General features: G+C 39.5%; 6 protein-coding genes across 8 annotated transcripts; 3 read left to right on the plus strand and 3 right to left on the minus strand.

Annotated features, from left to right (window-relative positions):
* Window positions 1-141: 141 nt before the first annotated feature.
* Window positions 142-6,502, plus strand: LOC131123224 (uncharacterized). Its single transcript, XM_058065445.2, has 6 exons — window positions 142-292; window positions 359-504; window positions 989-1,050; window positions 1,170-1,283; window positions 2,362-2,460; window positions 2,932-6,502. The coding sequence occupies exons 1-6, from the start codon at window positions 185-187 to the stop codon at window positions 3,093-3,095; spliced, it is 693 nt and encodes a 230-aa protein (XP_057921428.2). The 5' UTR covers window positions 142-184; the 3' UTR covers window positions 3,096-6,502.
* Window positions 4,032-11,095, minus strand: LOC131123256 (cysteine-rich hydrophobic domain-containing protein 2). Its single transcript, XM_058065447.2, has 6 exons — window positions 10,735-11,095; window positions 9,416-9,470; window positions 8,506-8,661; window positions 8,354-8,410; window positions 8,131-8,190; window positions 4,032-7,329 (listed from the first exon to the last, which is right to left on the minus strand). The coding sequence occupies exons 1-6, from the start codon at window positions 10,863-10,865 to the stop codon at window positions 7,279-7,281; spliced, it is 510 nt and encodes a 169-aa protein (XP_057921430.1). The 5' UTR covers window positions 10,866-11,095; the 3' UTR covers window positions 4,032-7,278.
* A 606-nt stretch (window positions 11,096-11,701) lies between these two features.
* rhbdd2 (rhomboid domain containing 2) lies at window positions 11,702-15,203 on the plus strand. Its single transcript, XM_058065443.2, has one exon. The coding sequence runs from the start codon at window positions 11,965-11,967 to the stop codon at window positions 12,943-12,945; it is 981 nt and encodes a 326-aa protein (XP_057921426.2). The 5' UTR covers window positions 11,702-11,964; the 3' UTR covers window positions 12,946-15,203.
* LOC131123206 (OCIA domain-containing protein 1-like) lies at window positions 14,201-16,485 on the minus strand. The gene is made up of 8 exons (XM_058065444.2): window positions 16,297-16,485; window positions 16,078-16,162; window positions 15,911-15,964; window positions 15,783-15,830; window positions 15,532-15,661; window positions 15,295-15,437; window positions 14,479-14,640; window positions 14,201-14,390 (listed from the first exon to the last, which is right to left on the minus strand). The coding sequence occupies exons 1-8, from the start codon at window positions 16,348-16,350 to the stop codon at window positions 14,353-14,355; spliced, it is 714 nt and encodes a 237-aa protein (XP_057921427.2). The 5' UTR covers window positions 16,351-16,485; the 3' UTR covers window positions 14,201-14,352.
* A 1,280-nt stretch (window positions 16,486-17,765) lies between these two features.
* LOC131123108 (sodium-dependent phosphate transport protein 2B-like) lies at window positions 17,766-24,793 on the plus strand. 3 transcript variants are annotated; one of them, XM_058065439.2, is made up of 14 exons: window positions 18,521-18,537; window positions 19,159-19,221; window positions 19,352-19,388; window positions 19,500-19,610; window positions 20,182-20,310; window positions 20,385-20,528; window positions 20,602-20,713; window positions 20,941-21,133; window positions 22,517-22,612; window positions 22,680-22,800; window positions 22,887-23,054; window positions 23,143-23,259; window positions 23,677-23,801; window positions 23,869-24,793. In XM_058065439.2, the coding sequence occupies exons 5-14, from the start codon at window positions 20,259-20,261 to the stop codon at window positions 24,391-24,393; spliced, it is 1,653 nt and encodes a 550-aa protein (XP_057921422.2). In that variant the 5' UTR covers window positions 18,521-18,537; window positions 19,159-19,221; window positions 19,352-19,388; window positions 19,500-19,610; window positions 20,182-20,258; the 3' UTR covers window positions 24,394-24,793. The 3 variants fall into 3 exon arrangements, with proteins under 3 accessions (XP_057921419.2, XP_057921420.2, XP_057921422.2); XM_058065436.2 differs by lacking the exons at window positions 18,521-18,537; window positions 19,159-19,221 and adding an exon at window positions 17,766-18,053; XM_058065437.2 differs by lacking the exons at window positions 18,521-18,537; window positions 19,159-19,221 and adding an exon at window positions 17,766-18,053 and having other exon boundaries at window positions 19,542-19,610.
* A 1,629-nt stretch (window positions 24,794-26,422) lies between these two features.
* On the minus strand, window positions 26,423-27,927 carry LOC131135516 (uncharacterized). Its single transcript, XM_058081514.2, has 4 exons — window positions 27,796-27,927; window positions 27,334-27,621; window positions 26,972-27,065; window positions 26,423-26,892 (listed from the first exon to the last, which is right to left on the minus strand). Exons 1-4 carry the CDS (start codon window positions 27,854-27,856, stop codon window positions 26,790-26,792), a joined length of 546 nt encoding a protein of 181 aa, XP_057937497.2. The 5' UTR covers window positions 27,857-27,927; the 3' UTR covers window positions 26,423-26,789.

Genomic DNA, 27,927 nt, shown 5'->3' on the forward strand with positions numbered 1-27,927 from the left:
AGACATTAGATTTTTAGTAGACCATCAACTGAATAGCAAACACATTACGAAACATGCACAAACAACTTTAGGGGTGAACTTTGATGCGTGTACTTTATTGAGCTGGGAGCAGCTACGATTGATCAGTTTAAACGGAACAACTCCCAAGATCTTCACACACAGTAAGTAGACGTGCCGAGCTACAATGTTCTTCTTAATTCTCGCTGCGGTGCTTCTGGCCGCCGGGCAATCAGCTCCTCTGGCTGACTGTGAGACGCTGACACAGCAGTTGCAAATCCAAGGACGGGACCAGGTGAGATACTTTGTTTTGGGGGAGCGGGGGGCTTCATCATAATCGTATGTACTCTGTGTGCTGTAGTTCTTGGGCAGGTGGACGTATGCAGCAGAGAGCATTAACATTCCAGGATCCAAATTGCTTACCAAGATGTTTGTGGACACCGTGTGGGGGGATATCTCACCTGCCATTGAGAGTGATTCCTTAAGCGTGCGTCAAGTGCAGAAAATGTACAGTAACTATGCCTGAATAATATCATATTATTCATACCTTGGCCAGATTCTGAGTGTATAAACTGTTGGTGAATGGCTGGAAATGACACAATATGTGACCAAAGACTGTAAGATAGAGCTACGAGGTTTTATTCAATTTTAGTAGTGTTTGTCACCTTCTTTATTCACACATAATAAAAATTCAAGAATTCCAAAGACAATTCTAAAAGAACTACTATCCATTCTTTGCAGAAACTGAGTCAACAATATATGGATGCTTTGTATGGGCATGCCATTCACTGGAATGATAAGTTTATTGTCTGTTTGACTCTTAGATAACCCAGAGTGTTTGAAAACAATTTTTGTAAATATAACATCACTTCTTACACTTTATTGTGTCATTGCCAGCCTCCAATTATTTATTCAATAAATAAAAGACCACATTATGAATGAATACGTTAATAGAAATGTCATTATGAGGTCTCCTCCCGAAAAAAAAAAGGTTTGGTAGCTGCTACAGCGTGACTTCGAAGATGACCTTAGCAAACAACGCTCTCACGATGGGTGAGTTGGACTTTCGCATTCGCATCGATCCTGTTCTCTTTTTTTTTTTTTTTTTAAACTTTGGGCTACAGAAAGTATGTCAACAAAGTGTCTTCTTTGTGTTTGCATTTGATTTCCAGTGCATCCTCTTAATGGTTTGGAGGTTCTTCTGACAACCAGCTGCTCTGACTGCATGGTTGTTCTGTCCAATTACACCATTGGGGAAAGCACATACAATGGGGTTCAGCTGATGAGTAAGGCCACATCCACACAAGCCACTGAATAGGAATAAGAAGCATCCTATGAATAAAAAAAATTCATAGAGTTTTCAGTAAGGGAATAACATTTTAATGCGTAATCTTTTGTTTTTGTTACTAATTTTTGGTAGTAGACACACAAGTCTACTTGTCTTCCATATAGGAAGTCAAGTAAACGATGGAAAACCTTTCTGCTTTAGTTTAGTACCGTGGTACCGCTAAATTTAGACATAGACTTTCTTTATTGTCATTGCACAATAACTTGCCAACGAAATGTCGTTGCCTGGCTCCCGTGTAATAATAAATAATAAATAATAATGTGAAGAATAAATAGATTACATCAAATGTGAACAATGTACAGCGTAAACAGTAATTTGTACAAATAATTTAAATACAGGACCAGTATCGCCGATACTACGTGGATCAATCTGAATCAATTTAAATCTGAATGAATTTTTATGGATCTTTTGGTGCTCCTCTTTCTTTCTGCCATCCGGTGATCCGGTGTTTGGTTGCCTGTTGCTGCTAAGGCACGTGGCGGTAAATCAAACACAAGAGAGGGAGTCTGAGTATTGATCTTTATACATTGGTATCAATCAATATTGATACCAGCATTGGGATTGATATGTCCGTCAATAGCAGGGATCTACTATACTGGCTTTCTGTTGAAAATTTGTCCACCAGAACTGGAGGTAGCAAAGATGAGGATGAGCTTAGGTTCTCATTGGGAGTGACCAGGATGGATAGGATCAGGAACGAGTACATTAGAGGGACATTACATGTTCGAGGCCTTGGAGCCTCTGTCTATATATTGGTAGGAGGCGTAGAGGAAGACCAATGAGGAGGTTTTGGATGTAGTGAAGGAGGACATGAGGGGAGTTAATGTGAGACATGCAGAAGACAGGGTTGGATGGAGGAGATTGATTTGCTGTGGCGACCTGAACGGAAAAGCCCAAAGAGAAAGAAGAAGAAGGTCATACAGTGTAACAAAAAACACAAATGAATTTGTTTATGTGTTATTGCGATAAAGTGTTATATGACGTAAATGTAAAGACCATGTTCTTATGTTTACCAGCTAGGCGACCCAAAGTGACAACTGCTGAGATGGACGAGTTTAAGAGACAGGTGGACTGCCTGAACTTACCCCCACCAGCCGTCCTGGACTCAGAAAAAGGTCAGAATATTGAACTGTGTTCGCTAATTACTAGCATTGAAATCAGAAAATATGATGAGACTCGGGCAGCACGGCGGTGGAGTGTTTAGCGTGCAGACCTCACAGCTAGGAGGACCAGGGTTCGATTCCACCCTTGGCCATCTCTGTGTGGAGTTTGCATGTTCTCGCATGCGTGGGTTTTCTCCGGGTACTCCGGTTTCCTCCCACATTCCAAAAACATGCTAGGTTAATTGGCGACTCCAAATTGTCCATAGGTATGAATGTGAGTGTGAATGGTTGTTTGTCTATATGTGCCCTGTGATTGGCTGGCGACCAGTCCAGGGTGTACCCCGCCTCTCGCCTGAAGACAGCTGGGATAGGCTCTAGCACCCCCCGCAACCCTTGTGAGGAAAAGTGCTAGAAAATGAATGAATGAATTCCTTCCCTGGAATGACTTCAGTTCATCCGTTCTTCTTTCTTGGAATCCTACAGGCTTTTGTCCAGAAGGTTCAAAAGACACTGAGACCATCGACCTGACGGACATAATGGCTGATTCCAACTCAAATTATATGAAACTATTCAACAAGCTGTTAGGCAGTGAAACTGGAGTAAAGACACTTTTGGGTTTGATTAGTCAGTTTGGGCAATCTGCATAAACGTGTATCTTAAGATGAACCCAGATACAATAAAAAAATAATAACAAATAAAGTGGAAGCTGCCTCAGTCTTGCTAGTTTGTACTTAAATACAACAGGAATGAACTACTTTGTCATTGTTAGTATATCACAGTAAAAATATCACAGTGTATTCCTAATAAAGGCACACCAAATTACCCTGACTCATTAAATAAAAGTAAATGATTCAATAAATAAATAAAAAGGCAAAGATTTCAACCCCCCAATGGTGATCTGGACTTCCTTATATGGGCTGCATATTGCTGGACCTATGTACCCGGAAGTCCTCGGGAGAGCTTGGGAGTGTGACCAATCACAGCGGAGTGGGCGTGCCGGTGTTGAGTAAATTTAGCAGGCCGTTTGGGTCAGTAGCAGAAAATTCCATGTAAAACTGCAGAAAGAGGTGCAGAATCTGGAAGATCTAGAAAGCTTTGTGTGCGGGTTATTGTGTGTAGATGCTCCATAGTAGTCCACAACTCGATACTAAGAGCCAAAAGTAGCATAATTGGTCCGCTTTAATGTTTAAAATAACATATTTTTGAAATATCGGTCTGGAATTACAGTAATTAATTTTTGACATACATAGCTTCATCACCTTTTAAACACATTTTTCTAAGCTTACATGAATGTAAAATTAATTAGAAAAAATGTAGAAACTTGTGTGCCTTGATATCAAACATTTTTTTAAAAGTCGGCCATAGCGCACCAACTTTTATAGGTGAGGCCCCAGGAGTGTTTGTTATTCTTGTAGCAGAAATATTTTTTAAAATGAAAATAATGTATCTTTGTTTATCTATACCTGCGACATATACCGACTATACATCCACTGGATAATGAACCTGTAAGTTTTGGCCCAATAACGGGTGGAAACACTCATCTCATGAAGCAGCTCAGCTCAGGTTTACTAATCAAACTCAGATACACTAAGAAGAAAGCCCCATGGCCTGCTTTATTGGTAATTTATTACTGCACATACACCTGCATATGGGTCATATATACATACGTACATCTTTCTCCCCAACAACACACAAGTATTACATTCATTTCCTGGCATTCTGTCACTTCTTCCTGTTTGTTTCCGAGATCTCACCAAGGGGTTACAAAAGTTTAGACATACTTTGTCTTGCTATTAAATGAGCAAGTGTCTCCAGATTTACAGGTCTCCGTAAGATCACTGTGTAACCACACACACACAAACACACACACACACGCACACACAACTTCTGTGCAGGCTTGTAATCACAGTCTGAGATCAACATTTGCATCATGTGTGCACGCTCTTCACAAATATCTGCATATTATGGCCTCACGCCTTTAAGAGACAAATAAATAAGAAATGAAACATAGAAATGTCACGACCCAGTGATGTGCATTGACACTCAAATTACCGTATTGACCTGAATACACCATGGGATGATTGCCCGAAAAACAGTCCATAAAAGATAGGTTGTTTTAAATTTGGAGTTGGAGATTTATATAAGCAAAACATGACTTCTGCTTAAGTAAGGCAGAGCTTTTCTTCTTGTCACCCGCACACTCCAGCTGCAGGAAAAACGTACCTGAAAAGTTTGGGCACCAATTTTGCAAACAGGAGTTATGATACTAATATTTAGATAAAACTGCTGAGGAGCAAGCAGTTATTTCACTGATATTGTTTTTTCCAAAAAAGAAGGTTGTCTTATATTTGGGTCAATACGGCAATTTATATCTTCAGTTTAAGTGAAGTCTTGTGTAGAAAATGTTCAAGTTGCAGTGACAAAAAAAAAGTTATTTTCTTGAATACCGAACATGACATGAACATCCAACTGACATGTTTAGGGATGTCTTAAGTGCGGCCCTCGGCTCATGTAAAGAGGAAAAAGACAAAGCAGGAGAAAAAAAGTCATGATATTTAGTAAAAATAAAAATAAGTTGCAACATGAGAAACAAAAAGAATCTTGCAATTTTTTGGAAAATTAGATTGGGAATATATGAGAATAGTCATGATGTGAATTTTTTTTATAAATATAAAAAACATTTCAACATATCTATATTAGATATTTTAAAAATACTGAATGGCCCCTCTTTTTTTCCAGTATGTGGCCCTTGGTGGTAAAAGTTTGGACTCCCTTGGTCTAGATCAGGGGTCAGCAACCCACGGCTCCAGAGCCACATGTGGCTCTTCAGCCTCTTTTTTTTGGCTTCCTTTCCAAATGAGGAAATACCCATCTTTGTAATGAGTTTTGAAAAAATCTGACTTTCTATGAGACTGTATACTACCAAGAGTACTTGATCAACTCCGCTTTTTCTCCTCTGAACTACTTTGATACCCCAAAATTCCCTCCGAATCTGGCAGTCAATCAAAATCTTGGGAGACTCGCAATTAGCTCCAGATGTCAGGTATTGAGGTTGATACGGTCATCATTCTATGAGTTGGCTTCCATTACATGTGTACACTGCACTTCTATTTGCTGTATTTTGCTGTTAAAACTTGTTAAAATTAAGAAACATTTAAACTTTTCAAAGTTTATTAGCTATTGTTTATAAATTATGTTTTGCGGCTCCAGACTATTTTTCTTTAGTGAGGGAGGGGGGGTAAAATGGCTCTTTTGATAGTAAAGGTTACCGACCTCTGGTCTAGATTGTGAGAATTTACAAGATCCCTTGTACAATAAGATAAAGCATGTACATTTTCAAAATGTAATAATATAAAATAAAATAGAAAATTCACTTGTGTGTCACTTCCAACCAAATGTTACCCATTCAACCATTACAAATTCGCTTAAACTCAACATTTGAGCATCGATCATTGTAAGTGGATGTGAATGTGCAGAACATAGCAAGCACAACACATAAAACAACACAAAATTCTCTGGTAATATGTGTTCACTTCATTCAACTAGGACAGTTGTTGGGGAATATACTGCGTGTATATATATATATATATATATATAGATATATAATAAACAAATATTCAAGTAATGTGGTATATTAACCATAGAGAATACCCTGACTGTGCTACATTGTTGTTGTTGATGGATGATAGTCCCCTGAGTGTGACCCACATATAGGTCGCTTTGTTTCACATAGGGCTAGGAATAACAATAAGTAGGAATTCTGTTGAGTGAGGAATTTGTGTTTTGAAGTGCACTACTTGGCTGCCACCAGCAGAGGCGCTGTTGATTCAATCTCAAGTTTGTGGTGGCTTGGCACGTTCTGCTCAATACAACACTGGTATGGAAATAGGTGTTTAGAACATTCAAAGATCACTTTGAACATATTTTAGAAATAATCAATTGGCATTACTATTTAGATTAAGAATAATGTAGCCAAACACCCATCCTATTACATACTGTGTCAAATCCAAACATTGGTTTATTAGCTGTAGAATAAATATATCCTAAGTTTAATGTTTAATAAAAATGTCAATATTAATAGACGATGATGAGTGTTATTATTCAAACTACAAAATAAAAGTTACTGTAATGTTACTTATAGTCATATATTCTCTCATCTGGGCCACACTCGTAGCTGTTTATCTCCCCTTGGATAGGATAATATGAAGGACAAAAAGACAATCGTGTGCTTTTACTTTACAGTTGACACATGACCAGAGAGAGACTTTAAAATAAGAAAATATGGCATACATGTAAAGACAAAAAAGATAGTTTGCTATCACACATTTGTTAAGCCAAATGAGTTCATCCATTCAGACTGATTGTCTCTGGGTGCAGGCAATATTGATGGTGGTTCCTTACAGAGGTGCTCCTTGTAAGACTGCTACACTCTTCAATTGTGGCCTTTTTGGAGCCTAATATTTAGTAGTCCTCCACAGCCGCCTGTTTAAAAACAAACAAACAAACGAAAAAAAAAAAAAGCCCGGGCATGTATTGGTGGTTTGGTGGACAGTACCCGAGCTGCCAACAGTGTCACCATGTGTTCACTCTGTGCTTCGGTCTGGAAAACTGCTTCCAGCTGTAAAATCTGAAACATTGGGTGTGAATCCCCCCTTTTCAGAACCACCAGTTAGCACTCTTGTAAACAAAAAAAAGTTTGATAATGGCGAGAGAAGTGGTCTGTAAAGGAAAAGAAGAGGGTGGATGTTGTACCCTGTAAACACAAAAATCCTCTTGGAGTGATTCAGGAGGGACTTTAGTTCGTTAGTCGGCATCGTCAGAGCAGATGGGCTAGTCGGGTCTGAAGATGGGGATCTTCGGGAGGAATTCTATTAGGATTACCTGAGTGGGATGAGAGAGAGAGAGAGAGCGAGCACAATTTGAAAACATTGTTTAAAAACCAGGCGTCACATGACTGTGTGTGTATTTATCAAGGAACATGACAATTCTTGCAACAATTATGATGCTAAACGCATATATCTTTCAAATCCCTGACACAATTGATGTGGCAATTGCGATGAATTTTAATAACTATGTGACAGAATAATGACACACATTAATTAGGTGGTTGTGTTGTACAAAGTAAACAAATGGAAAAGAAAAAAACAGACTCCAAGCATCAATTGACTATTTTGTATCAAGGGAAGACCACTGGTATGCTATTGATTACGTTATTATTATTTTTAAGTCAAACCATGTCGTAGTGAGTAATAATTTGAAGCTATTCCTCCCTGATTCTAAGGTTATCAACCTGACCTGTACTCCTGTAAATAGTTTGGGGGTGGAATAAAACTGCGAGAAAATCTACTGGAGTTGAGTTGATAAAGTGTGTTTTTTTTTAAACTTCTTATGCTTGTTTGACAGGAACATTAACGAGTGTGATATGTGTATCTGAACCGCCATCATATGGGAAGACCTCTGCATCAAAAGCTTTTTTTCTTTAATATCAGTAGTGGTTAACATATTTTTACAATACCTAATGTTGCTAAAAACCTTGTCTGTACGGTCAGAGTTTTATGCTGGTGAAAGTTGAAACAGATCCCTCACAATGAAGAAAACTGTCTCCAATTTCCAGAATGGATCGCGTTTGGCACGGTGAGTCAAAAGAACAACAATGAAGCCTTTAAATTGGTCAGCACTTACATATTCCATCATGTTGTTGGATTCACACTTCCTTTTGCTCAGTCGCCAATGCAAACACAACTGTAAAACAGATAGCAACACAGCGCATTCAGTAGACAGATAGACGGCAAACCTCCGCCAAGGCCCAACAATCACAACAGATAGCAGTTAGTATTATGCTGTAATGCAGCAGGTAACAGTTAAGCTTTGTAAATGCATGTTGTTCATAAACACACAAACAGACCTTGTGGTAGAGTCTACTGTTCTCCCACTCTAGAAGCTTCTCTATAGATCTTCTTGTCTGAAAGCAAACATTGAAAAATGCTCTCATGCTTATGTGTATCACAGATACAAAAGTTGTGTGTGTGTGTGTGCGTGTGTGTGTGTGTGTCTTACCCTCTTGCTGAGACAAATGACAGGCCACAAACTGAAGCCAAGTGTGCAACAGCAGCAGAGGCAGCCGCACAAGAGCCACCTCACGTTCACCGGCAGCGTCTTCCTCAGACAGCTGTTCACACGGTTGATACTTGCTTTGAATTCTTCTGGTGCTACCTGAGAGAGCACACATGTACAGGTATGTGGTAGTACTTACGATGTAACTCAAAAAGTAATTAATGATCGCTGTTTCGTGGTTGAATATGGCCTACAAAAAAATACTCATTTAACATTACATTTACATTGGCCTCAGGCTTTCAGTGTTTGGTGAGACAAGGCCAGAAGTCATCTCAGAAAAGGTTTAATTTCACAACAAGCACAAAAGTAATAACATAATCATAATAACAAAGGCTACCATGAGCCACGACAGCTTAGATACGTCACCCGACATTAAGGTCTGCTAGGGAACACATTTACTGTGACGCACACAAGTAGCAGTACATCTACATCTTAAATGTCTTATTTTAAACCATCATCACATACATGGATGAGACAATAGCCACCTTGGGAAGTAGGCTGTCCGGAAAATAACAAAAAGGAACCGCTAACTTGTGAGCCCACGCCATCTCTAATACAGCTTATTTTTTCTGATTACATGTACTATAATGGCTAATACAAATGTAAGGGTGACTATATGGGTGTTTCATGTCTACGGGGCTAATAAGGTTAATGTTTTCTATGTTAGAATTATGAAAATATTCAAAATTCACTTATCGTGGTCAAGTCTGGAGCCAATCAACCACGATAAACGAGGGATTTCTATAATATTGTCCCTTGATAAGATATGCTGCAGTAAAAATTGAGAAATGAAGGGGATCCCTATTCATGCCAGATATATGAACATTGTATTCCAATAGCGTGTTTCACTCACCTTGCCTGTAAGTGCTGAAGGAAATTCCGATTCAAATTTGTTACTAAGCCCAAACCTGTGGAGTTAAGAGGAACATCAAAATGGAGATGTAAACATTGGGAGTCTTAAAGTGGCATTTGTCATGATCATTAAAAAAAAATATCCCTCTAAACTGGCACAGAAAATGTACAATTTAAAACAAATCTCAAAGATCTCTGTTTAAAGTTATTTAGTGTCATGTGGCTTTTTCAAGGAGCAGCAGCTGTTTAAAAACTGTTACGTTAAAATTGCCTGTACAGCTGCAAATGTTTTGTGATGGTAAAAATTTATGAAGTCCTGTGGTGAATAATTGTGTCCACATTGAGGGTTAAGCTGTGATGTTTAAGTGTACAGTTTTTTGTTTTATTATGTTCTGTGGTTACAAATCAATTAATTAAAAAAATAGTATTGGCCTTTACTGGAGAATTAATTCCAGGGTGTGCAGGGCTTGAGCCCTTAATATTCCGGATGCCCTTCCTGATGAAGAAAAATCATATCCTTGATCATGTTAAAGGATCTGCTCCTATGAAAGTCGCAGTAATAACCAAGCACTGTGGAGGTCTTGTAATTGAGAATGAAAGGTTGCTAGTGCTTTGACTGGAAGACCAGACTCAACACTATCCCAGTGAACCTTATGTTGATTCTGGGGAAGGCTAAAAGATTGTTTGTAACCTTCAAAAGTATCATAACAGGGTAAGGGAGCGAAAGCAAAGTGTCTATGGCTGTAATGCTTGTATTACTTTATTTTATGTCTATCGAGTCTTCTGTGTACAACATAGGTGACTTAAGTGTTAATTTAGGTATGAGTTCCGACTTAAAACACGTCGAAGGAACGGAATTCGTTTGTAATCCGAGGACCACTGGTATAACTCAGCATAATCGGATTCAACCAAGTTTAACATTTTTTTTAATATGCAATTTTTTAGTATGGAAGCGATTTGAGGTCATTTCCTAGTGAACAAAATGGTAAAATGAGAAGAAGTGTACTATAACTGTGTCCAATGCTACGAGACTTTGCCTGTCCTTTGGTCTCACATTCTTAGTCATGCTTCGAATTTTATAAATGGCTGACATAAGCATGAACAAGTATAGTATGAAGGGAGACAATGACATGAAAAATAGTGCATATATGTAAAAGTAGCCTCAACTCTTATAGTTAGCATGTGGCTAACAGAGTAGCTAAATTGAGCCATAACGGAGGCTAATAAAGTTAGCATCCAGCTAGCACCAACCGGGCTAATAGTCAGGCGACAACGTTAGAAGTCTCCCCCCAATGGCAGCAAGCCTCGTCAGCCACTTACACGGTGACGTGTCCGGAGCCTCTCACCACCACCGGGTCCGGAGCGTACTTGAGAAGCTGTTCCTCCGCGGCCCTGTCCTCGTCCTCTTCCTCCTCCTCTTCCTCGTAGATCTCGTCAAAGTCCTCCATCATCGCACCACGTCCCCGCCAAACCGCGATGCTCCCGGGTCGAGACGCCGGGTCAGACACGATGGATTCTACCAGCGAACCTGCTCGGATGGAGACTGAGCAAGTAAAGAATAAAGCGAGGCGTCCCGCAAACGGTAGTTCACATCTTCCAGGAGCAGGCTCACAAACAAAACATCAACATCCGCGGCAGTCGCCGTACGACACCGGAAGCGCACTTGTATGTTTTCTGCCAGAGATACAATATACATAAATACTTATTTAAGACAAACTACAAACTCTTGTTGGTTTTTACACAGCAACGAGGGAAATTATTTAAAAGTGAATCAATTATTATGTCACACCGCCATATTAGCATATTTCCTTGTTTAGAAAATATTTACCGGAAATTATGCCATACACCGATATATAAAACGCATGTTTTATGAGCGCCGTAACATTTCAAAATCAGGACTATGAGAGAAAAATGTACCTTTCTTATTGAAAGGCTTGACCGGAAATGATTTAATACATACACATAGTATCAAAACATTAATCTTATTGATGTTATTAATGTACCCAGAAATATCAAAATTAGGACAGTACAGAAAATCCAGCTTGTCATCAGGTTCTATTTTGTACCTTACGGTTATTTGTCTACCGGTTGTTTTATTTTGAAGGACATGACCGGAAATTATTTAGTACCAAAATACTGTATCCAAATTATTACTTTATTACGTTGTTCTTGTTAATTCACGCAAAAATGTTCAAAATTAAGAATGTACGATAAATTATACATATACTATATATACCATACTATAATATACGTGCATATATGTTATCAGGTAACATTTTTAGCCACCAATATGTCTTATTCTGAAATACTATACCGGAAGTAGGACGAGAACCAAAACATGAAGCAGCAGTCGTGTAAGTGTAGACATACAAATGTTTTTTTATTGAACAATGTTAACATGATTTAGAATTATTTTTGTATAGTTGGTGGTTATTGAAAGTATATGTACTGTGCATACAGTCTTAGATACGTCAAGAACCTTACTTCCTGGTTTAGTGAAGTGCTGCCATAATTTGGTTAAATCCGTTTTTGTTTGAGTATTTTCAAATCATGACCACAAGCACTTTAAAAGCGATTATACAAGTTTTCAGGGACGTCGTTCCTGTCGTGACGAGCGGGGTGTTCTTGATCATCTTCACGTCGTGTGCTTTGTTTGGCATCCTAACCTATTTAGACCTGCCTCCTGTGAGCCTGAGCGTTGGTTCCAGTGTTTTTCTCAATGGACATATACACAGGCTCTTCACCTACCCTTTCTACCACAGAAGCCTCAGCCAGCTGCTCCTCAGCAACTGCACCATTGTGTTCCTCAGTGGTAGTTTGGAGAAAGGAGTTGGCACTGTTCGTTTCCTGTTTGTGTGCACCCTGATGTCCACCATCACTGGTTTGTTGTACGCCTTCCTGGATGTCCTGCAGGATAGCCAAGTTCCCACAGAGGGCTTAGTACCTGTGGCCCTGGCCTGTGTGACACTCACCACCACGCACACCAAAATGACGAAAGGATTCCTTTGTGGGGTCAGTTTCCCCACCATGGCGCTCCCGTGTGTGTTTGTCCTAATCACCAACATCTTCATTCCTCATACGGTGCTCCCATGCTGCATCATAGCCACACTTATTGGATGGATCCACGGGAGAGGATGGTTCTCCCTTTTGGACATGTCTGAGGCCAGGGCAGGTCTTTTGGAGAAGATCGCACCTTTCCGCTTGTTGAGAAGCATCAGCATGATAGTGTTCGTCCCAGCGTCCACAGAAGAGAGGAGGCAAACATTGCTCCCTCAAATAAACCCAACACCTGGCTCCTACCCAGTGCAGGCCTATGCACCTGTGTTGAGCGCCAACATGGCTGCTGGGAGCACCGACGAGATGTATGATGGTTGGAGGAACTCTGCCGGTGCTGTATCTGGTCCAGCACTCCTCCCTCATCTTCATGGTTCTGCACCAGGCTTTAGCGGACACATTTTAGAACAAAACCTCGGTCAAAGCTGGAAACACAACCATCACGGCCATAGTCATGGCCATCTTCAGTTTAAGTAGTTTTCTCATCTCGCTGTCTTTTTTTCTGTGGGCCATCAATATAGTCTTGTTTCTCTTGGTACTTTCTTTTTAGGTTAGTTTTTCTGTGCACTATGAGCATGCATTATACAAGTGATGCTAATAATCATCGTCCCCCTGTGACTGCAATAAAAATGTCATTTCATATCAATGTTTGCTTCAGTATACACTAAGAGAGCTGGTCTGTTCCTGGATCAACTGGGTCTAGATTCAAATCTTTGGAAATCCATCCACTGCAGATTCGGATGATTATGTTGAATTGGTTCATCAGTGACTAAATATAAGATAAATAAAGAGGCACTCGTGTTCATTATGTGGCTCATATACAGTATTTCATACATATGCTGTATTGATGAACATTTTTATTTAGTTCAATTTATTATTTGTGATTACATTGTTTGTTTTTTGGGTGTATGAATTTTTTTTATTAATTGTAACATGGTAGTGTGCTGTCAGGCCCAGCAAAGACCGACCCAAACACTATCAGAATTACTGACCTATATTTACAACTTAAAATGTAGTATTTCCATGAAACTGTATTAACTCATGGCTGCACTGCCTCCAATACATGTTTTCAATATTATCTGCCCAGGGCCTTCAGAATCAGAAATGTTGGCCCATGTCACTTAAACACCATTATTGTATTCGCCTCACAGGGCCAGCTAACAGGCGGACAGCAACATGGGGATTTTGATCATTCTAATTAGCTGATGTCTGAAAGCCTATGCCTAACAATCACCAAGTTAACAGTGCAGTGCTTAATGGATGCTCTTCTGACACAGAGACAGACATCTTTATATGAGCAAATAAGTGAGTTTATACTGTGTATGTATTTTTATATACACTTCAGCTTAGGAAGGGGATTCTTCACTACTTTTACTGGAATGCTTCCAGACCAGTTTAAGAGTGGCGAGTGTGATGTATTTTATTTCATTTATGTTTGTCATGGTATTAGATATGATTCTGAATGGTTCCAGGTGTTGTTGGTTTGGAGTAGTTTATGTATTCAAAGATGAAGTGTTAACTGGTTTTCTTGCTTTAGTATATCTGTAATGCTATGCATTGTTGTATTGCATTTTTTAAATTGATTTGTATAATTGTAATAGTGGTATTATTAAGAAGTGGATTGGGTCCCCACTGAATTCACAGGTACCAAATGCACCACCCACCACTAATGTAACAATGTGCATGTGAATGGGATTACTTTAGTGAGTGACAGAGTAACCAGAGGCCAAACTATGGTGTGCACATCAGCACTTTGGTTTAATTGACAATTTTGTAAAGACAAATTAATCAGCTGCTCAGATGACATACGAGTCCCTTTGGATCAGGAAAGCCACTGAGATGCTGAGTTTCACAAGATTTAATGCTCTACATGGAAAAAAGGACTCATTCCTCCCAGGTATCACCATAGATGTTTTTCTTCACTGTAACATAGGAAACATACATGATACAATGTCTTTCATGAGAAATATTCCAGGTCATATTTAATACATTTGTTCAAAGACAGCCCACCGCTTTTTGTTGGTCTTTCCTGGTCCTTCTCGGGTGGCGTTTTAGGGAGCGTCTCTGCCTTTTGAGTGAGCGTGACTTCATAATTCTCACGGTTTTTGAGCCGCAAGTCCTCATAGAGGATGGCCTTCCTTTTGGGTATGTCCTCTTCCATGTACGTCTGGACTGCAGGGGACAGACATGAAGTAGTTAGTGAACAGTTGAATGCATTGGAGAAAGTTGTCTCTTTCATTTCTCACACCCTCCATCGCTTTGCTATGTTGCCATTGCACCAATTCAAGTACATTCAACCAATCACTGGGAATTGTACGCCTCACAACTTGGCTGCACATAGTCATTTTTACCAATTGAATTTGTCCCTGAGTAGCCCTCAAACACTTGGTTGTACTTAAGTCTGTGTTAAGCTGATATAGCAAGCATCATTTCTGTATTAATGTCCCCTGAGAGTATTTCCATTGTTTAGTTGATACCAGCCCAGTCCAGGGTGTACCCTGCCTCTTGTCCAAAGTCAGCTGGCCTAGGCTCCAGCATAGAAGATGGATGGTTAATTGATATCAGCATAAACAATTCACTGTGGAAGTTATTATATAATATTCTGACAACAGGTGATACCAGAAAGTCAGCACTTTCCTATCACTCACTCACACATACGAGCAGTGACCTGGAGAGATTTTTTTTAAAAACAGGTCTTGAACAATACCTACATATGATTTATATAAACACTAAGGTCATTGCTGTCTGAACCCACGCTTCATTGCCATTTAAAACATACATACAAGTTATAGGTAAAATAAACAATGATAAATGTCACAGTCTTACCTGGTGCATCTTCATTCCTCATTTGAGAGGGTGTTTCTGGATTAAACCCATATCCACGTTCTGATGTCTGGGTCACGCCCTCTGCTGGCTGGAACATGGTGTCAAAGTTCTGGCTGTTAGGGTCGCTCAGCTCTGACTGAGGACTGATGGGATTAGGGAGGAAAATCAGAACACCGTGTTACAGTAAGATGTGAGAGTGTAGAATGACACAGTGGGTGTGGTGTGGGTGGTACACACGACTGTGGAAGCAGTCCTGGTTTCCTTCTCAGGGCATCTGCCAGAGGAGAGTTCTCCAGCTTCTTGAACTTCTCATGACACGTTTTTATGTAGGAAATCCTGCCTGCCATGTAGCCACAGAAGCCAGCAACTGGCGGGCACAAACAAGGAGACGCATACATTAAAACATACAGCTGCATTCACGGACACTGGGAAATATCCCACTGAGAACAAAAAACTACAGCATTTGTTTGTAAGACGTTCAAACTTACAGGCCACTTTGGGAAAAGCCCCAAACCTTGGAGATGCAGAGAGAAACCCTAAGATATAACCAAAACAGAGCTATCTTAATCAAATGTACTCATTTTCTATAAATACTCTCTACATTGTGTGTGTTTACCTCTGGAAACAAGGGCTTGAGTGACTGCCATGCTCACCACAGCAAAGGGCAACTCTACAAGAGAAGCATCATTTTTATTTTTCTTCTAACGTCAACAAAGTGAAGCACCTCTCCCCTAAAGTTGTGGCATTGCTTCAAGCACTTCAAGCACAGTGACATGAACTTACCTCTGTAATATAAACTCTCCTGGCGACACTCTTTTAAAATTTTCCTCTCCTCTTCCGTTGGAATGTAGGCCAAACCCAAAGGTGCCTGTAGATGAGCAACCAGAGATGATGTTTAATGTTAAGCAACACTCAGGCTTAATTAAAACCAGCAGGTGTTTGGGTAATAGTCATTTCAAGCTAGCATGCTACCGTCTTAGCACATGCTTGGATAATGCTAACCTGTGCTCCTCGCCGCTCCACCTCCTCCTTGAAACCCGCAGGAGAGGAAGACATGTTCCCCAAAAACAACAGCCCCTTTCGTAGCCTTCAATGCATGGGAAATATAGCATAAAGCAGTCCACTAAAACAGGAGTGCCATTTGATACAATGTCGTCCTCTGTGTGACGTAACCCGGAAGTGAAAGGTGACTTTAGTAGATGGGGTAGCTGTAAACAAAAAAGTGTCTTTATAGAGAACAGCCCAACAACAAATTTTATTTAATATTATTTTCATTTTTTAAAGCTATGTGTGTTAATAATAAAACTAATGGAGTTCAATATTTCAACAGGACCTTTTCGTTCGAAAATGGCTCACGTTTGCCCACTAGTGACGCTTTTGCTAATTACAGGCCTGTACAGTAATTCAGGGTGTTATCATAATAGAGCAGCATATAGTAAGTATATAGTATATAGCAAATACTCTGTTCGCGACAACAAATACTACAAATATATCTATTTACTTTTTGGCATAATTTGTTGTTCATCTAACATATACAGTATGTACTCTAAATTAGATTAAATGAAGCAAAATGAACACCATAAATAGGAGACATAATGGAGGCATTGTGGATAAAATGACAAAAGCATACGAAAGCAAAATTATACTGTACAAAAATATAATATTCAAAATTGGACCGTGAAAAATATCATATTTTTATCTAATTTTTATCTCATTCATTAGACCCATATATAGACATTATAAAAATAAGCATTGTATTATTTGGGGTTTATCAATGTTTTCAAAAACAAACAAACAAAGCAGGCATAAAATGAAACTCTACAGTATACAACCCATAAATATATTCATAAAACATATTTCTAAAAAATGTAAACTATACACAGGATAGAATATAGAATAATCCTTTATTGTCATTGTAACAAGTACAACGAAATTGAAAAATTCCCGAGGGAATCCTAAAGGGATTAAAAAGTCCAGCCGCTAGATGTCGCCATTACGCTATTTCGTAATTATTTGCCCCACCAAAAAATATTTTTGTTATGGTTTTACAGAATTTCTACATGTTTCGAGGTCAAGATAAAGAGAATGGTATAGCACTAACTTTGAAGGGAAACATTGAGGTTAAAAAAAAGTGCATGAAAGAGTATTGACCTCACCAAATTCCTCAGAACAATGCACCAGTGCAACACCAATGGCTAAACGGTGGATTACTTATAGCTCACTCTCATGGCTGTATACAAGTTACTCTAACTATGATTCTAAACTTGGTTTGAATTAGAGCTCTTATGTGTGACCAAGTGGGATTTCATTTCCAAATCTAAATTTAGCACACTGGAGCATTAACCACTGTGTTGATCAATAGTTTGTCACAGTAATCACACACACACACAAACTGTGTCAAGTGGAGCCCGAATGACACATTTCACATCCTGTCCTTTTGCAAAAAGACACACACACACACACACACACACACACACACACAGTAGGATAGTCAGATAGTGGCGGTGACAGTCCCAGCGCAAACATCCAGGTATACAACATCAATTAGATTGCACCACAATCTGCAGCAGAGATTACAGGGGCTCGCCAAGGTTTGAGAGGTGTGTTCATCTTATCTGTGAGAGGTGAAACCTTCTTAGAGATGTGACGGCTTCCCCAAGCCTTAACGGACCCTCCTTCACTTTTTCTACTCCACCTGTGTGGATTTGTCAAACTGAAGGCTGCACATTGAGAGCATGGATGCACTAAAGATACCCGGGGTGAGCATACAGTATTATTATCATCATGATATACATGCTTGCTTTGCATTGGACAGCAGTGCAGCCCATCTTAATATTGCTCAAAATAATTCTGCCATTTTTCTTGCAATTAATTCATAATAATGGAGAATTTGTTCATTGTGATTTTGTTTCTGATTCAAACCATTCTACGGTGAAAATGTTGTGTTCATTCAGGACATGATATATGTCTGTTTTTCATGTCTCATATTTCCTTTTTTTCTGTAATTTTACATGATTCCTTAAATAATTTCCATTTGAACCTCAGAATTTGTACTACTTCCATAATTCTCAATGAGTTGAAAGCATTCCAATGTCAAAATCCTCAAATTGATGACAAATCCTCATTCAGGCACTTTTTATACTGAGTGCTAGCATGCTAATTGTTAGCATGATGATATTTTAGTCAATATTATCATGTTAAACATTTACATGATGAAAAATCACATGTGAAACTGCACTTTTGGTATGTTGTTCTACCTTGTTGGGTACTAGATTTGACTAGACATCTATAGAAGCAATAGGGAACTACATCATGTGTTCATTTATGACATGACATCAGAAATTATGTGCTGCATAATATCGGTTTAGTTTAGTTAAGATACTAGCACGCTAACTCTTAGCCTACTAGCTATGAGCGTTGACCTTTTTGAGGAATTTTCCCAAAATAAAACAAAAAATGGACTATACATTTTAGCATTTTGCATATCTCATTGAGATTTAGCTTTATAGCAACCATTTATTGCAGTAATAAATATGTCCATGTTATCACAATATAGCCCAGCAGGTTGCTAGCATTGTAGCAACCAACTATCTGTTAGCATTGTTGGTATTTTAATTGAAAAAAATTGTTGGCAATGGCTAAATGGCACCAAGTAATTTAGATAATAATTATTAAAATTATTATTTTTTAATGTGATATAGCGTAGCACAGTTTGTTTTATTACATTCACTTACATCTGTTGTCTATTTCAATGGCAGACAATGGAAAAGCAAATATTTAAACAGCAAACAGATTAAAGATTACTTTGTGTGACTGTAACACTTTTTTTTTTCCTACAATCCATTATGCTTCATTTCCGTGTAGCACTGTGTCGCTAATGGAATTTTACTGTGGCCCTGAGACCATGTGACAAATTGATCAATACATGTAAGGCTGTGTGACTGTGGAGTAATTGTATTGGGTTTTATGTGTGTGTGTGTGTCTATAAATATATAATTTTCTTTCCATTTTCTGTCAAGCTATTTTTGCCTGATTCTTTTCTGCTCTTTTTTGTCAGCCTGTGGAGGATCACAATGAGAAAAATGAAAGCAAAGGTAACTTTCGTGTTTGATCATTTGTTGTGAAAACAATATACAATAATAGAATTGGATATTATATGTATGTTACCTATTAGTACATGCACTGTCATATCCATGTTTGAATAGAGAATAAAGGGAGTCCTGCACACTCCACCCTGGCTCTGATAGATGGGGACCCAGACGAGGCCGACCCATGGGACCTTCCTGAGCTGCAGGACACTGGGGTGCCATGGTCAGGTGAGGAGAACTTTTAGATAGAACTGCAGAATTGCAGATTATGCAATTGCAACCATGCAGTTTTGTCATGTCATATGACAAACTGCATATGTTGGGTGTGTCCCCTCCAGCTGATATGGCCATACAATGAATTAATGACATGCATCACATAAAAAATATTGATAGGACTTGTCATAAATATGAATCACAGATGCGTAAAGGCATGTATGAATGCACGTGGACGTGTCTTCAGTAAATATTTCTGGAACTCTTATAGTGATGAAAGTCGAAGTTGCAACCTGGACACTGAATTTATTCTGTTAATTTTGTTATATTGAAGTAATTATTGAATTATTATTTGTAGTATTATTCCAAAACATGGATCAAATGATATTCAGGTGTGTGTCAAATAGTATAAAAATCATTCCGTGCCCCTGACCAATAATCCAATTAATCCATGTGGTTGATATTGGCTGATCTCACCCATGGATGATCGGAATCGTGAGCATAAAAACCAGATCAGAGCCTCAGTCATTATTATTATTTACATACATGAACCATAATGTGATTTTAATTTGCTCGTATGTGTCAGAGTTGGACACACGGGGGAAAGTGCTGAGGGTGGTGGTGTCAGTGGTGAAGCTCGTTGTGCTGCTGGGCCTCCTCTACATGTTCATCTGCTCCTTGGACATCCTCAGCTCGGCCTTCCAGCTTGTTGGAGGTGAGAAATAAATAAAGTACATGACATTCCAACGAAGCACTGAAAAAAGTAATCCCTCCACTTTTTCCGTGCAGGTAAAGCAGCAGGTGACATCTTCCAGGACAATGCTGTGTTGTCCAACCCTCTGGCCGGGTTGGTTATTGGTGTCCTGGTTACTTTGCTGGTTCAAAGCTCTTCCACATCGTCCTCTATTGTTGTCAGCATGGTCTCCTCTGGATGTGAGCACAAAAATTCACATAACACAAGACCCACAGAGAGGATGGTGAAGTATTGTGCTTTTTTTTGGTGTAGTGCTAACTGTCCAGTTGGCCGTGCCAATCATCATGGGCACCAACATTGGTACTTCTGTCACCAACACACTTGTGGCCATGACGCAGGCTGGGGACCGCAGTGTCTTTCGCAGGTAACCATTTGAGGCCCGAGGTGTGTTTGAATTGGCACGTGAACACTCTGAACAAAGTCACTGATAATATCTCTTTATTGCTGTAGCAAGTAGCCCAATAAATCAACTGATTTGTCATAAAAGAGACAGTAGTTATCATCGTAGCATATGTTGCTACCAACTGGCAGATCAAAGTTCATAACTATTTGCATTTATTGTATCTAAATTGATTTTTATGGCATGTGCAGGGCATTCGCAGGGGCCACAGTGCACGACTTTTTCAACTGGCTCTCTGTGTTGGTGCTGCTGCCTCTAGAGGTCGCCACAGGGTACTTGTACGTGGTTACCAAGCTCATCATAGACTCCTTCCAAATCCAGAGTGGAGAAGCTCCTGACCTGTTGAATGTCATCACGGATGTCCTGACAGACTCCATCATACAGGTCAGTAAAAGGGTCTAGTTTATGCCTAAACAAAGTTACACTGAGAAGGATCACATGTTTAGACATAGACATAGACTTTCTTTATTGTCATTGCACAATAACACAGCAGTGAAATTGCCAATGAAATGTTGTTGCCTGGCTCCCGTGTAATAATAAATAATAAATAATAAATAATAAATAATAAATAATAAATAATAAATAATAAATAATAAATAATAAATAATAAATAATAAATAATAAATAATAAATAATAAATAATAAATAATAAATAATAAATAATAAATAATAAATAATAAATAATAAATAATTATGTGGAGAATAAATAGATTACATCAAATATGAACAACAATATACTACAGCGTAAACAGTAATTTGTACAAATAATTGAAATAATTTAGAATAAATAACAATAATTTAAAGTTTTGGTTGTGCGTGTGGACAGGTAGAGGGGCTTATTTGGCATTGAGCAGTCTGATGGCCAGGGGGAAGTAGCTGTCTCTAAACCTGGTTGTTCTACAGCCGATGCTGCAGAGCCTTCTCCCCGACGCCAGACGAGAAAACAGTCCATGCTGGGGGTGTGTGGGGTCAGAGTAGTTCCGACGGGCTCTTGATACGCAGCGAGTGTTTGGTATATCTTTAATGCTCTGACACTCTTACACTCTTTACACCTGTGTAATTCAACATGGACAAGAAGAAGGAGGCATTGGATTTGGACTTTAGGAATTCCACTGTATATTTGATCCATTGTGATTGGTTGTCATGGCGACACAAAGTTTGGTTATGTGCAGAATACAGAATCTGCTGACATCATGTTAAAACCAGCAACATCTTATTCCCGTTTTACTTGTATTTTTCAAAAACTGTATTTTTTTGTAAATACACATAAGAAGATTTAAGTTAATGATACTGGAATTTCCATTTTCTGTTTTCCAATCGGCTGCACAGGCTTCACAGCTAGGAGACCCAAGTTCGATTCCACCCTCGGGCATCTCTGTGTGGAGTTTTCCCCGTGTGTGTGTGGGTTTTCTTCGGGTACTCCGGTTTCCTCCCACATTCCAAAAACATGCTATGTTAATTGGTGACTCCAAATTGTCCATAGGTATGAATGTGAGTGTGAATGGTTGTTTGTCTATATGTGCCCTGTGATTGGCTGCCAACCAGTCCAGAAGAGAGCTGATATGCTGTAGAAAATGAATGAATGAATGTTTTCTAATCTTCACCAGGTGGAATACATCTAATTGTGCTTTTATCTACTCTTATTGGAATGTATGTATGAGGAAATGCAAATGATATCCTGGGGGATACGTTGTGGTCTTCAATAATCATGCATTTCTTCTTCCTAAAATAAAACAAATTTATGCATGTTGTTTACTTATGAAACAGCTGGACAAGTCCGTCTTAAGTGAAATCGCCACAGGAGACCCAGCAGCCCGGAACAAGAGTCTCATCAAGAAATGGTGCCAAACCTACACCAATACGGTAGGATCAAACACACAAAAACACAAAATAGACCATGCAATAGTTGAAATGTATTGCTGACATTCAGAGCACAGTGAATGTGACAGTTCCTGGTCCGGAGAACTGCACCTCTCCTGAGATGTGTTGGTTTGATGGAAACTACACCTTCACCCTGAAGAACATCTCACAGACTTACAACATCAAGAAATGTAAGCATGACAACTGTACATGTTGACATGTGTATCACAATGTCATTTCTTCACGTACTTGGCATGATGTAACCGTGTGTCGACAGGTGAGCACCTGTTTGTAGACGTGAACCTGTCCGACCTCGTGGTGGGTCTGATCCTTCTGGCACTTTCTCTGCTGGTGCTCTGCTCCTGTCTGCTGCTCATCGTCAAGCTGCTCAACTCCATGCTGAAGGGTCAAGTGGCTTCGGTCATCAAGAAAATACTCAACACAGGTGAGTGGATTTGCAGGCTTTGATTTCACGCTGACAACACACTCTATATGGACTAAGTCTGTGTGTATATGTATGTGTGTGGTTACAGATTTCCCATTCCCGTTTGGGTGGGTCACTGGTTACATTGCCATCTTAGTTGGAGCTGGAATGACGTTCATTGTGCAGAGCAGCTCGGTTTTTACCTCCGCTATCACTCCACTTGTTGGTAAGGATTCACCACATCTGTTAAACCATCCAGCGACATACATATGCATGCATGCATTCATCTTTCCACTCATCATACATCCACCACCATCAGCCCACCATCTATTCAGCCATATGTGCATTCACCCATTCAACCAATCATCCAAATATACAATTCAGATATCTGTCCATCATTCCAGTCATCCATTATCTTTCTTTCCATCTTCACCATCCATATGTCAGTCAACTAACCACCAGTCCATACATCTACGCATGCATACATCCATTCACCCATTGATCCACTGAGTCATCAACCCATCATGCCACCATCGATGATGCAGTCATCCATCCAATCCTACTTCCAGTATTACCAACGATCTTTCCCTTATTGATTGACTGGACAAGTGACGACTGTCATGTGTCACATTCATGCACACAGGCATTGGTGTGATCAGCATACAGAGAGCCTATCCGTTGTCTCTTGGCTCCAACATAGGCACCACCACCACAGCCATCCTGGCAGCCATGGCCAGTCCAGGTGATACACTGGGTAACGCACTGCAGGTCAGTTCTTCAACACAAACACTCAATATTGGTGATTTGCTTTCATGTTAAAAAAAGTTTCCTTCAGATTGCACTTGTGCACTTCCTGTTCAACATCTCTGGCATCATTCTGTGGTATCCAATCCCTTTCACGCGGCTCCCCATCCGACTGGCCAAAGGCTTAGGCAACATCACGGCCTCTTATCGCTGGTTCGCCGGTGTATACATCATTTTCTGCTTCTTCCTCCTGCCGCTCCTCGTCTTCAGTCTGTCACTTGCTGGGTGGCAGGTCCTGGTGGGCGTGGCCTGCCCACTGTTGGCTCTGCTCATCGCAATCATAGTGGTGAACGTGCTGCAGAAAAGGAAGCCTGGGTGTCTGCCTGCAAAGTTGAGGTCGTGGGACTTCCTCCCGCTTTGGGCTCACTCTCTTGAACCTTGGGACAAAGTGGTGGGTGTTATCGCAGTCAAATGCTGCTGCTGTTGCAAATGCTGCCACATTGACAACGACAAACAGCGAGACCACAAGCAGATAGAAGTGTATGACAACCCTGCAATGTGTGAAGAGAAAGTGGTGGATAACGACATAAACATTCTAAAAATGACCAAACTTTGAGGTGTGTGGGTTGCAAAGATGCACTTTATTGCACATTATTTATGTCTTCTCTAGATTATTTAAAGTAATGGATAGATTATGGAGTAACTGTGATATTATCAAGAGCCTATGACAATAATCTGTATTTTTCATGTTGTCAACTAATCACTGAGACAAAAAAAAAACATCTACTACAGTCCAAATGATAAACCATATCCATGTGCAGCCTTGATTCTTTCATTTCCAGAAATATTCTCAGTGTTACTGCATTGTCATCAGCCAACACCTTTTGGATCTTATAGATTTTATTCATTGTAAAAAAAAAACACACAATAACACATCATTTTAAGGTGTATAAATGATTTTCTAATTGTAAAAAAAGTGATTGTATTCAAAGAATATATTCTTTGTAATGATATGAATGTACAACTGAATAAACTTTTTAAACTTTACAAGTCCGTTATTATGTAAAGTGTGCTTTTTCATGATGTTCTAAAAATAATATGTGTCCATCAAGCCTTTGTAGAAATAATTTACTGCTCCATTTTTGAGAGAAAATGTGACTTTTCAAGTTCTGGGTTCATGTTATCTCAAAAACATGACACCACCTTTGACCTGCCTCTAGTAGATAAAAAAAAGACATGGACAAACACAGATCATTAACATTAAAGCTACAGACACGGAAAACAATACTGTATGTTCCCAGTGTGAGATGTATTTAATATTGTATGTACTGTTGATAAAAATACTATGGAACCCTAAAGTATACATGAAAAGTCTGATATTTAACATCACATGTCCTGTTATGTTATGTGCTGCAAACATACATGTGATTGTTCACTTGTCTCTCACACACACACACACATTTCCTGGACTTTGGATGATGTCCTTTCAATTACTGGTGAGGCAGCGGCACGTGTGACGGTATAGCTGTCTAAAGAACATGCTCATCTTATCTGTTGTCATAATTCAGCTTATTTCACACTCAAATGCAAACAAATGTATATCTATGGTTGTTCTATGTATTAGAATATATTAGTTATTTATTTGACAGGCTACTCACAGAATGTGCTGTGATAAAAAGTTCTGAAGGAGTTCTGAAGGGTTTAGTTCACAATGTTTGTGATTGACTTAGTTGACCTTGAAAGTGTATTTTCTTACCTGTGTTGCTTGCTGTAGTCTGTGGAATGTCCAGCAGAGGAACCCCTCGAGCTCTATACTGTTATACTGTTATTTTATTGGAAACATGACAAATGACACTCCCTGCATTCATATTAAATGAAATCATGTATCATGTGAAATATACATAAATAAACATAAGATATAATTAAAATATGTATATAAATAAATAAAAAAATAACATGGATAACAATTGACATAGCAGTACATTAATGGATGTTTACTTGCATCAGTCATCATGTCCAAAAAGAAGTAGGAGGAAGCAGAGATGATTTAATCCAACCCCATGTCTTTTTTCCAGCAGTCATAACATTATGATTATGAGTGTAGTCCCATTAAAACTGATATTAACAACCTACAGTAAGTAAATAAACAAAGACATCTGACTTGTGTCTTTACCCAATACGTTCCATAATTTAATTCTATTGACAGAAACGCTGAATGTGTTGTTCCTGCGTACAAATGTTTTGAGATTTGCCATTTTATGTTGTGCATGTGTCTCATTTTATTATCTATTATGATCCGTAGAAAGTTGATTTTGTTCCCTTTTTCAATGTCTGGGCCATCTATTTCTATATTGGCTGAGTGTATTTTCTATTGTTGTAATACTATTATATGTATTATTTAGATATTACCTATACTGTACAATATACAGTATTCCAATATTAACAGCTTATTGAAATGTGATTAAAGATTTCCTACTGAACCCGGTCAACTCAGAGGTAAGAAAAAAATGATTATACAACCTTTCATATAATACTGACACCAAAGTTAATTATTTGTGTCTTATCACAATTTTATTAATCGAATGTGTGATAGATAGTGACACGCGATGGTGAAAAAGAACACATCAGAGCAAAGTCACCGTTGGACAAACAAAATAATTTATTTCTTTCAAATCCAGCGGCAATGTGTGGTTACGTCCATTGCAGATGATTCATGCACACATGTCATGTCACACACTCTGTACAAAGCCACTACAGTACAACTACGAGCTCATGGCTATAGTAAAAAGAAACTTTGGTATAAATAAATACATCGGTAGCACTATTCATGGTGCTATAGAAAGGGGCGTGATGATTAATTTCAACATATGAGGGCTACGGTGTACTCTGCACCTCTCTGGAGGTCCTTGGAGAGAGCGCACACTTGTGCAAAAAAAAATTGTGACCTCCGTTTTGAAATGGACTGCGAATGAAAAAGAGAAAAACAACACAGTTCACGTGTGAGCGTCCTGCTTAGAAGGGAGGGGGTCCGTAGTAGGCGGTGTAGGCCGCCACGATGCCCTGTGTTTCGGCCAGCTCATCGCAGCCCATGTTCAGCTCGCACACCTCTCTGAGGCTGCGTAAAGAAACGGGAGACTTTGTATTACGTTGGTGCTTTTAAGGGAAGGGAAGTCATGTACAAAACAAGCTCTTACCTCTCGAGCTGGAAAGGGGACAGGACTCCTGAGGCCTGGCGTCTTCTCCTCAACATAACAGCAGCCAGGTCTCGCTTCATGACCACGTGGGAGTCTATGGTCAATACCAGGAATAAGTCACGGTGGAGTACATTTCACAAGAATGTATGGACATGCCTGAAGGACCTTCACAGGTCTCCAGGTCAAGTCCTTGCTAGCAATCTGGACTAGCAATCTATGTTTCTCAGATCCCGACACCAAGTACCACTTCCAAAATGTTTTTACTACCTTCATGAACCATCATGAGTACCACTAAATGTAGGCCACGTACAATGAATGGTACTCGTACCACAGTTTGGGAAGCGATGCTTTCGATAGTTTACCTTCAGTACTGGCTGATTCGGATGAGGAGGAAGATGAAGAGGAAGAATCGGAGGCAGAGTCGGAGTTAGAGTCGGAGCCTGAATCGGAATCTGAGTCCGAATCAGATGAGTCTGAATCTGAATCAGACGAGTCTGAGGATGAGTCAGAGTTGGTTGAATCTCCATTGTCTCCATTGTCTCCGTTGTCTCCGTTGTCTCCGTTGTCACCGGTGTCAGCGTGGTCAACAGCGACGCCTTGGTCGTCGGTGTGATCACCGTCGTGATCCACGTAAACCTCGTATTCAACAGCTGGTGAGTGGACAGACAACGCATCATGAGAAGATGTTCCTTCCACAATCAGTGGTGAGTTCTGTACTCTTTTACTTTAAAATGTCAGAAAACAATATTTTGTTCAAAAATGTCTGAAAGCCAGATGTAGTCATCGATTCCCTACCCCTAACCATGTTCTAGAATGTTCCTTACCTCCTGTGGCCCAGCACACCGACAGGAGAGCACAGAGAGCGAGGATGGTGAGAGTCTTCATGATGTCTTCCTTAGATGTCTTCTCTTGGTGCTTTGGACGAGCTGGTTGGTTCTTCTGCTTCTATCGTCCAG

Source organism: Doryrhamphus excisus, linkage group LG9 (genome assembly GCF_037039965.1).
Source record: "Doryrhamphus excisus strain RoL-2023G ecotype Guam linkage group LG9, RoL_Dexc_Guam_v1.1, whole genome shotgun sequence".
Classification (NCBI taxonomy): domain Eukaryota; kingdom Metazoa; phylum Chordata; class Actinopteri; order Syngnathiformes; family Syngnathidae; genus Doryrhamphus; species Doryrhamphus excisus.

Bases quoted from the DNA above. Each gene is read 5' to 3' on its own strand.
- LOC131123224 (XM_058065445.2), top strand. From the start codon at position 185: ATGTTCTTCTTAATTCTCGCTGCGGTGCTTCTGGCCGCCGGGCAATCA. The intron at 1,051-1,169 runs GTGAGTTGGACT...TTTGATTTCCAG, and splicing joins AAACAACGCTCTCACGATGG to TGCATCCTCTTAATGGTTTG. The intron at 2,461-2,931 runs GTCAGAATATTG...GGAATCCTACAG, and splicing joins CGTCCTGGACTCAGAAAAAG to GCTTTTGTCCAGAAGGTTCA.
- LOC131123256 (XM_058065447.2), bottom strand. From the start codon at position 10,865: ATGATGGAGGACTTTGACGAGATCTACGAGGAAGAGGAGGAGGAAGAG. The intron at 9,471-10,734 runs GTAAGTGGCTGA...TTAACTCCACAG, and splicing joins GGCTCCGGACACGTCACCGT to GTTTGGGCTTAGTAACAAAT. The intron at 8,662-9,415 runs GTGAGTGAAACA...GTGCTCTCTCAG, and splicing joins CTTCAGCACTTACAGGCAAG to GTAGCACCAGAAGAATTCAA.
- rhbdd2 (XM_058065443.2), top strand. From the start codon at position 11,965: ATGACCACAAGCACTTTAAAAGCGATTATACAAGTTTTCAGGGACGTC.
- LOC131123206 (XM_058065444.2), bottom strand. From the start codon at position 16,350: ATGTCTTCCTCTCCTGCGGGTTTCAAGGAGGAGGTGGAGCGGCGAGGA. The intron at 15,965-16,077 runs GTAAGTTCATGT...CTTCTCTTGTAG, and splicing joins GGAGAGTTTATATTACAGAG to AGTTGCCCTTTGCTGTGGTG. The intron at 15,831-15,910 runs GTAAACACACAC...GTTATATCTTAG, and splicing joins TCAAGCCCTTGTTTCCAGAG to GGTTTCTCTCTGCATCTCCA.
- LOC131123108 (XM_058065436.2), top strand. From the start codon at position 18,030: ATGGATGCACTAAAGATACCCGGG. The intron at 19,389-19,499 runs GTAACTTTCGTG...ATGTTTGAATAG, and splicing joins TGAGAAAAATGAAAGCAAAG to AGAATAAAGGGAGTCCTGCA. The intron at 23,055-23,142 runs GTGAGTGGATTT...GTGTGGTTACAG, and splicing joins CAAGAAAATACTCAACACAG to ATTTCCCATTCCCGTTTGGG.
- LOC131135516 (XM_058081514.2), bottom strand. From the start codon at position 27,856: ATGAAGACTCTCACCATCCTCGCTCTCTGTGCTCTCCTGTCGGTGTGC. The intron at 27,622-27,795 runs GTAAGGAACATT...TCCACTCACCAG, and splicing joins GGTGTGCTGGGCCACAGGAG to CTGTTGAATACGAGGTTTAC. The intron at 27,066-27,333 runs GTAAACTATCGA...TATTGACCATAG, and splicing joins CGAATCAGCCAGTACTGAAG to ACTCCCACGTGGTCATGAAG.